Raw genomic sequence first — 9,987 nt, 5'->3', positions numbered from 1 at the left:
TCCATCATATACTGTTGCTGTTGCAAATTCCTCATTGCTTCTAACTGATCCATTCAATCTGATAAGATTCACATCCAACAGCATTTATGGCAGATATAATCCGCAGTAACGCTTAAACTCTCTTTAAACTCTCACATCTGACAAGAAGTACATATCACTCTATTAAAGTCCATTTTTACTCCTTCACAATCTACATACCCAGAAAATAACACCGTCTTATTCCTCTACAAACTCTGCCCCAGGTTAAACTAATAGGTATGGCTTATATTTTAAGTTTAATCAAGAGACATACCTCCAAAAACATATAATCAAGAAAGAACCCACTCTACTTACTACTGCAGATTCTCTGTAGGCCACACTTAAAACAACAACTAACTTATCTGATTCTGTGCTGTGAACTTCACCCAACAGTTCCTCCAAGATTAGTTGTGAATTTCACTGCTTGTTAATTTTCCCAGATGCACTGTCCAGCGATACATGAATTCAAACAGCAAAGGCAATAACTGTGCAGGTTCTTTCTCTCTCTCTCTCCTGCACTGACCTCACCCTGTGCTTCCTTTGTCTTTTCTTCTCCTTTTTAAAATTGCTGTTGTTTTGACTTTTTTTTTCCGAAGTTCCAAAACAGTGCATCAGCATATAAAACAGTAATTGCTGCTCCTGGAATTTGAGGAAATCACCTCCAGCACCTAAAATATGGTTTGTGACTTACTGGTGCTTCCTACATTGTCATAATGTACTTTAATCTTTGTAAAACGCTTTGGAATGTTATGAAATGCACTAGACCTGCCTCCTCTCCAGGCTGACTGTTGCCATCAATCCGAGACCAAACCGCTGAGGCCAGAAAATCTTTGCTGACATCTCCAATGGAACAGGAAAGATGTCATCTTGGGAAGGTCTTACACACAACTGAACTATTTTTTCCAATCACAAAATCACCCATGGTATTTTTTTCACCCAGTAACCAAGACAAAAGGATAAGGCAGCACTGAAGCTAATACCCAGAAGAGGCAAAGTATTCAAGCATAAAATGGTGACAAATAGGGACAAAGGGAGAACAAAAGGTAATAAGGAAAAATAATTGATTTTTACTTGAATATATGCTGTATTCAGATTAAGATAGACAAATCAATAGGACAAGTAGAGGTTAATGGATTTATAATTTATTGCCATTAAAGCGATGTGGTTACAAGGAAATCAAAGCTGTAAGATGAACATTCAGAAGTATGGGACCTTTCAAAAGGCTAAACAGGAAGGGAAGGGTGATGGAGTGGCTTTTGTTAGTACAAGGTAGAATTAATAAATTAGCAAGAAATAATTTTAGATCAGATGGATGTCGAATCCATATGGTTGGAAATAAGAAATAACAAGGAAGGAAGGCATAATAGGTGTAGTCTTCAAACTCCTAATAGTAACTTGCATGTGAAGTGGTGGAGGCTAGTACAATTGTAACATTTAAAAGGCGCCTGAATGGGTATATGAATAGGAAGGGTTTGGAGGGATGTGGGGCAAGTGCTGGCAGGTGGGAATAGATTGGGTTGGGATATCTGGTCAGCATTGACAAATTGGACCAAAGGGTCTGTTTCTGTGCTGTACATCTCTATGACTCCATGACTGTGACAGAGAATTAATCAGAAAAACTGAGGGTAAGGTAAATGAGTTTGTAGCACAGTTTGAAATTGCTGGCTAAACTTTTGTGAGTATAACAGAGACATGGCTGCAAAGGGATCGGGATTGGGAAATAAATATCCAAGGATACATATCCTGACAATTTGGCAGCAGTTGATTCCAGGGTCCCGTGCTCATTCCAGAAAAGTAAGTCAGGTCTCGCTGTACACCAGCATTTGGCCCACTCTCCCCTGCTTTGGGCTCACTTTCTGCACACATTGGGCTTGTTGACCCTCGCATTGGTCCCACACTCTCCCTACGCTGGGCCCACTCTTCCCCTGAGCTGGGTTTGCTCTCCCTCACTTTCCTTGTTAGTAAGAAATAAAACTAAATCAATACTAAGAAGCATTGAATCTGTAGGGGAAGATTTGAGGAAACTCAAAGGAGCCAAGACCCTGATGAGAACTGTGTACAGGCTTCCTAGCAATAACCAGGATGTGGGGAAGAAAATAATCAGGACATAAAAAAGGCATGTAAGAAAGACACTATTATAATAACAATGGGGAACTCCAATATGCTGGTAGACTGGGAAAATCAGGTTGGCAGCAGATCTCAAGAAAACAAATTTATGGAATGTCTCAGTTTTCTTTAGAGCAGCTTGTGGTAGAACACACAAGGGAACAGGCAATTCTAGATTTGGTGATATGTAATGAAGCAGATTTGATTAGGGTGCTTAATGAGAATGAAATCCTAGGGGACAGTGACCATAATGCAATCAGTTGAATCAAGATGGCGGCAGAGATGAAGGTTCCTGAGATGAGAGTTCATCCATTTTTATTTTAATTCTCTTTTTTTGTTTCTCTTTTTTTTTTCCTTTTTTACTTACCTCCTTACTTTACTCACTTACAATGAAGAGTTTGGACAACATTGGTGAGGTGCTTTCTCCCAGCACGGCCACATGGCAGAGGAAAGTGAAGGAAAGCGAGCCCAGCATGGAGGGAGGTTGAGCTCAATGCAGGACAGAGTTGACCCAGCACTGGGAGAGAGTGAGTCATTACATACTTTTCCAGAGTGAGCACAGGATCCCAGAATTAACTGTTGCTCCATTAGCAAATTCAATATCGGCGATTTAGGTCCAGTGAAGAAATTTCTAACCAACAGTTTAATCAATCTGTTTAACACGAAGTGTAAGAACTATAAGAGCAGAATTATAAGAGTTATAAGATGTGACTAACACATTCATGACATTGTAATTTGTTCATATTTATCATAATTTTTATCTCCTCTTCGGAAGTCACTTCATTCCATACAACCATAAGATAAAGGAGCAGAATTAGCTAATCAGCCTATCAAGGTTGCTATTCGATCATGGTTGATATGTTTCTCAACCCCACTCTCCTGCCTTCTCCCTGTAACCCTTGATCCCCTTACCAATCATGCCCATGCCTCTTTTCTTTGGGCAGTTCACCGTGTAATGACATTTCAATTTACTTTTGAAGCACCTTATAATTTCTCCTTAAGATTCTTGGTTTAATTCATCCATTATTGTTGTTCCAAATTTGTCTTCTGCTGTCGTGACCATATCTACTAAAGGTGCTTTCATCGTCATTCTGCCAATCTTTAAGTTTTCATTCTAGTTTTTGCTTCTATCCAATACCTGGACTATTTCAAAATCTGGCAATTATTGGGCAGTCAATTCTTTGTGACATGGTTCAGTAAACTCTCATCCACTATAAGAAGATAAAAGATTTAGATAACACAAGTGAAAATCTCTTGCTGGCTTAGTTTTAAAAATAAATTGTTAAATAATATGTTTTTTAATCACTCTACTTAAATTAATTTCAATATCACTTAGGATGCAACAATCATATAATTTTGCATTGAATTTAGGTATCTCAACATTATAAAAGTGTGCCTGAAGGTTCTTGTCACAAAAAAAATTGTCTTTCTTCATACTTTGAAGGAATCAACTGCTAAGCAGTTAATTAGACAATAATAGGACTGCTTTGACTTAATCTTATTTAAGTAGAAACTTTGTTTTGTAATTAAACAGAGTGCTTTGAATATTTATGCTAGCCCTGTCTATCATATATGTTTGATGTTTGCATTCATTGTACAATTAATATTAACTAAAATTATGAAGATAAGGTTAGTAAACTTGCCTCATCACCAATCCCAAAATGCTACTAATGTGCTACAGATTGTTACAATTTGTTACATCAAGTAAATGTACAAGATAATATATTCCTATATTTCAAAAATTAAAAAAAAACATTTTTTTTCTATTTCTGAAAGCACTCTTTCATGACATCTTCCATACACCCTGAATCCATAAGTAGCCACAAACGGAACCACCAGTCTATTTGACTTTGAGCATATATCAGCCCAATTCAGTCAAAATGCAACACCCATACTGATGCATTATCACTGGATTTGCACAACAATCAGAAATAGGTAACTTGATTGATTGTCACACCCCCTTGGCAAGTGACACTGAAGTCAACTGTTGTGATCCAATAATGCTGATGCTGCAATTTGCTAGTCAAAGAATTGTTCTGGCACAGAAAGAGGCCATTCAGCCTATTGGATTTATTCCAGCTGTTTCCATATGTACTTCCAAACACAAGACTGCGACAATGGAAATTTTGAATCATGACAAAAGTGAGAACTGATTTATGCTTGTGCATTCTGATCCAATGATTTCACAGCATATAAATAAATCATAAATTGATGGAATAATTTAAATATACAATGAAAATTACTGTTATAAAGTTCATTCTGTCTAAAATATTTTGTTAGTTTCTGTGGTGCTCCTTACCTTCAGTGGTCACTTTTCGTAACTTGTTGGTATTACCCAATTCATGTAATGCCATTAAAAGAGGTGCAATAGCAGCACCTCTTGGAAATATTAACTAAATATTTTTAAAAAACAGGCAAAAAACTGAGGTTGAAATCTAACTTGTACTCTAAACTAAGACTGGGCTTTATACTGAAATCTCAATAAGAGAGCTAAATGTGTGCAAGATTAATCCAGAGTAAACCATGATTACAGATGTAATCCTATTCAATTTCTTTAAACTAAGCCAGCAAAGTACCTTTAGATTGTACTTGTTGGTGCTGCAAAAGCATCGCCACAAAATGTTTTCTAAACTATGGGTTCGAAAAGTAACACCAAAACAGGAAGTGCTGGAAGACATTCAAAAGGTTACATCTCAGCAAAAAGACCAAAAATCAAAGGAACAGGTCAGTATATAACTAATTGATTTTTCCAATGGGTTCTGTTATTGTATAAATTATGTGTCATTTTCTACCCCTTGTTTAACTCATTTTTTTGTAGGAAACTAAAGTAAGAGAAAATGATTCCTGGAAGGCTGAGGAAAAAGACACAGAGTTCAAGTCAGTTTCTACGAAAACTCAAGGTATAGACTGAACAGTAGATACATTGCAGTGTTAAAAGTATTATCATAAATACTGCTAATGTGTTTAGGTCATTTGGCCAAATTTTACAAGCTCAGTACTGTGTTTGAAAAAGTACATGAAAGCAGTCAAACTAAATCCATGGGGAGAAATGTTCTGATTTGCAGTTGAAGTGTTTTGTTGATTGAGGTTGAAGATGTCTGATCTACTCAGGCTCACAGCGACTTTTCTCACACAACCTTCCTTTCTTCACCTGACTAATTATCCAAAAAACATCGACTGCGTTCTTCTAGTGCAATCATGTGGCCAGAGAGATCAGTGCATTCACCATTGCCAGGATCTTCCTGTGTTCACATTGCTCCCGCCATGTTTAAAAACTAGCCGCACATTACTTCAGGTGCTGCTGGCCAGGACCTGGTCCTAAACTGTGGTCCTCCCAGAAAGGTAAGTTCACTCCCCACTCTGTGAATGGCGAATTGAAACTGCTGGGAATGGTAGAGAGGAAGGTCATCCTTCTTCCTGTGGACTGCCAAAGAAGGCTACACCACCAGACATAGCCAGTCTGAGCACAGATAGTGGTGCTACATGCTGAGTTAAACAGAATGCAGCACCACTTGCAAGTTCCTTTCCAAACTATTCACCATCCAAACTTGGAAATACATTGTCATCCCTTTAGAGTCACTGGGTCAAAATTCTGGAATTCCCTCCCTAAGAGCACTGTGGTCCACATGGACTGCAATGATTTAAAAAGGCTAGTCACCTCCATATTCTCAAATGCAATCATGGATGGATAATAAATGTTGGCCAGGCTAGCAACACCCACATCCCGTGAGCAAACAAAAAAACAGTTTTAAAAAATAAACAGAAGCAATGTCCAGATTTAAATCATCACAGAATTACAAAGAAAATATGATGTGCATAGTTCCGTCATTTTGTGGATCATATAACCTCTTTATGCAAGTAAGCTTGAGGACGTTATCACCTTACAGCAAACACCATTGGATGAAAACACCAGATTATCTTCATTAGAACACATATCATTATGTGAACACACATGATGATATTTCATCTTTGGAAAATGTGACTCAATCATTCCTATGGTAGTTGGTTGTTCCTTTAAACTAGATGTGATAGAGATTATAGTGGTTAATGGTTATTCATCAAGTTCAAATTTAATTTCAGGGCAAATGTTACTGCGTTATCTGAAATCACACCTTGATTCAAGAGAAGTAAATTACAACTTGTTGACAGATATCTGCAGGGTGCAAGTAGGATACTGCTGAAAATCAAAAGAATGTTAACAGTAGTCACAAAATTTAGAAATTGATGCAATGTAGTACTGGTATGCGTCATTAAAAACATATATCTTTCATGCTTCACTCTTAAGATCTACAACATGTTGAAGAAATTTGAGCCATTAGAAGCCAAATGCCAGTGATCAACATAATATTTCTAAACAAGGGGAAGACTTCATAGGTCTCAGAAGAATGCCAGTGACCCCAAGAAAAATGTTTGCACCTAACCGATGCCATCAAATATGATCTGTCTGTCAGATCTAAAGTTCTGTTCCAGAGAGGAGCTGACTAGTGTTCTGATATTTTGGAAATTTGCTGAATTACAGCTTAAAATGTTAAATTCCATCTAACTAATGATAGAGTACAATTGTTTTTTAGTCAAGCTTGGTGTTGCAGAAGAGAATATCATGAAATGTATACACAAAGTAACCAGCTATTAATTACTATTTAACAAATCTATGCTATTTATTCAAGAATGAGGTGTTTTTCTACCAAAGACTTTGTGTGGGATCCTTCCCCACTTGATATCAGTATTCAGACTCATACCAACAGGAAAGATTTATAGTGGTGAATCTACTCAAGGCACCGGAGGTAGTTCCAGTAGACAAGACTAGAATGTATACTATGCTCACCATACTTCACTATAAACATCATATATAGGATTCTGAGGGGTTTGATTAGGTTCATATTCTTCCCCACAAGGCAGAATCTGGAACTAAGGGACACAATTTAAAAAGAAGGGATTTGATATTTAAGATGGACATGAGGAATTATTTCTTCTCTCAGAGGGTTGTTAATTTTGGAATTCTCTTCTCTAGACATAACATAGACTGACTAATTGATTATATTCAAGGCTAAGAGTTATGGTCCCAGCAGACATTATTACCAGACAAGTAGATACCAGACAGGAACCCAGCTTGATAGATCATGACCTTATTTGTTTTACCTTTAATTAAATTATCTCGTGCTGAAACATAAGTTCGCAATACTCTAACAAGAAAATGGGAACACATTACAAAGGAACTAAGAAAATTAAAATAATCCAAACTATCTACTTATAATACAATTCTAAAAGATTTTGAAACACACAGTAAAGCAATAATCCTATTAATCCCAGAGCACCCCTCCATAAATCAAAAAGAAACAAAACAGTCATGGTACAGTTCTTAAAGCACCATTCATATTAAATTCATAACAATATTCCTGCATCTGGCAGCTCAATAGGTTTAAGTCACTTGGACTTTAGGTGTTAAACAGGAACTATGATAGCTTCTCCTCAAGCTTCACTGCACTTATCGAACTAATCATTTTCAGGCCTTTATCTGAACTGGAAACAATATTAACTCTTCACTCTAAGGACCTAACTCACTATATCCTTCTCTTCTCAGGAGCATTGCTCAATATAGTCCTATTGTTACAAGACCTTCCTAGCACTAAAAGAAACTACCCAAACACTAACAGTCTCTCAGTAAAGGGGGTTTCCTTTGTGCTTAAAAGAAGCAGATTCCAAAACTCCCCAAAAAACCTTTGAGGCTCCATTAGTTACTATGCTGAGTCACAAACAATTCAAATAAACAGAAGTCCATTAGTGCACAAATTCATTCACTCTACAGCCAAGCATTAACTTTTTCAAACCGTTACATCCTTGTAGAACAAAAATTCTTCAAAGCTGCCCAGTTTTGAGCTGCCGGATCTGTTCAGCACAATGGTATTGACATACAATATATTAATGAGTATCTTGAATGTAAACTTGAAACTTTGGCTCCATAAGAACTGTGTGATGGTAGCTCCTCAAATTCTGTTGTGGACACTTGCATCTACAACAGGTAGGTTAATGACGATGAAGTTGGATAGGTTTCTTTTCCCTCTCACTGTTTCTATATCTTTCACATGGCCCAATCCAGCAGATATGTTCTTCAGGACTTGGCCTTTTAAGTCAATGGTGGTGCTACCAAGCTACTCTTGGTAATGAACTTTGAAGTAACCCAATCAGAGTGCATTCTGAGTCTTTGCTACCCACAGTGCTTCTTCAAATGATGTTTGATGCAGAGGAACACTCAATTATTTGAGTATGCCAGTTTTCACTCTCTTATGACACTTTATTAAATAATTAATCTTACAATATTGTCACTGGAGGGAAAACCATGCAATTAATATCAAATTCACCATATGGAACCAATTCGGAACAAGAGCAGTTACTATTTACGGATCTAACTGTTGGTATATTTAATACGTCCATTGCTGCAAGGCTTGGAAGCACTGATAACTTTCAAAAGCTGTTTTACATTTAAAGGTTATAGCTGAATGTTCACAAAATTCCACAATTAGATTTTATTCTGTCTTTATGGATGCTTGAATGCTTGTCCACATTCTCTGTTCAAAAATAACCAAAGTGTGATGAGGTGTATTCCGAGCAGAATGTCTGTAAAACGTGACAGGAGTTCAATAAATTTAATGCATGACTGAAGCACAGAAACGTGACTACAGCCAGAGGGCAGTGCTATTTAACCACTAACAGAATTGGTTTCTACATGATTATAAATCATTCTGAATCACAATGCTTTAAAAATATTGAGGAAAGAGGCCCAGTTTGAGAGTATTTGCTGTATTTCACATCTGACTATTAAGTCAGAGGTCACATGACACTAGGTCATAGTCCAATAGGTTTATTTGAAATCACAAGCTTTCAGAGCACTGCTGCTTTGTCAGGTGAAGTCACTCCTGGTGTCATGTGACTTCTGACTTTATGCACCCCAGGAGAAAGTGAGGAACACAGATACTGGAGATCAGAGTTGAAAAGTGTGGTGCTGGAAAAGCACAGCAGGTCAGGCAGCATCCAACAGCAGGACAATTGACGTTTTGGGCACAGGCCTTTCATCAGGAATGTGGGGAGAGGGAGGGGTGGAAGGGGGCTGAGAGATAGATAGGGGGATGGGGGTGGGGGGAAGGTAGCTGGGAAGGCAATAGGTAGATTGAGGTGGGGGGTTGATGGTGATTGTTTGAAACAGAGATATTCTCTGAAGTGCTCCGCGAGTTGACGGAGACCATTCCTTCCATGACTCCCTCGTTATGTCCACACACCCCCACCAACCCACCCTCCACTCCCAGCACCTTCACTTGCCACTGCAAGAATGTAAAACATGTGCTGACACCTCTCCCTGCACCTCCATCCAAGGCCCCAAAGGATCCTTCCACATTTGGCAGAGATTTTCCTGCACTTCCAAACACCTCATTTACTGTGCCCGTTGCTTTCGATTAGGTGTCCTCTACATTGAAGAGACAGGATGCCAATTTGTCGAACATTTCAGAGAACATCTTTGGGACACACACCAAACAACCCCACTGCCCTGTGACCAACCACTTCAACACCCCCTCCCACTCCGCCAAGGACATGCAAGTTCTGGGCCTCCTCCATCACCAAATCCTAGCCACCCAACACCTAGAGGAAGAACGCTTCATCTTCCACCTTGAGACCCTCCAACCACATGGCATCAACATTGGTTTCACCAGTTTCCTTATCTCCCCTCCACCTCATCCCAGATCCAACCATCCAACGTGGCATCGCCCTCTTGATCTGTCCTACCTGTCCATCTTCCTTTACACCTATCCATTCCAGCCTCCACTCCAACCTATAACCATCATTCCCTGCCTGCAGCTACCCATCGCTTTC

General features: G+C 38.5%; 1 protein-coding gene across 2 annotated transcripts in view; it reads left to right on the top strand.

The window, feature by feature from the left end:
- The first annotated feature begins 4,737 nt into the window (after positions 1-4,737).
- The window catches only part of LOC122549359 (cyclic nucleotide-gated channel beta-3-like), a 106,470-nt gene continuing 101,220 nt past the window's right edge, over positions 4,738-9,987 (top strand). For both annotated transcript variants that reach the window (XM_087986507.1, XM_043689032.2), the window contains exons 1-2: positions 4,738-4,848; positions 4,943-5,024. In XM_087986507.1, the coding sequence (XP_087842633.1) occupies positions 4,744-4,848; positions 4,943-5,024 (187 nt within the window). In that variant the 5' untranslated portion in view covers positions 4,738-4,743. The remainder of the gene's footprint in view (positions 4,849-4,942; positions 5,025-9,987) is intronic.

Source organism: Chiloscyllium plagiosum, unplaced genomic scaffold (genome assembly GCF_037043375.1).
Source record: "Chiloscyllium plagiosum isolate Xiang-an unplaced genomic scaffold, Cpla_swu_hap1 HiC_scaffold_4, whole genome shotgun sequence".
NCBI classification, from domain to species: domain Eukaryota; kingdom Metazoa; phylum Chordata; class Chondrichthyes; order Orectolobiformes; family Hemiscylliidae; genus Chiloscyllium; species Chiloscyllium plagiosum.
Note: the sequence above shows the minus strand (reverse complement) of the source record. Positions and strands in the feature narration are given on the sequence as shown.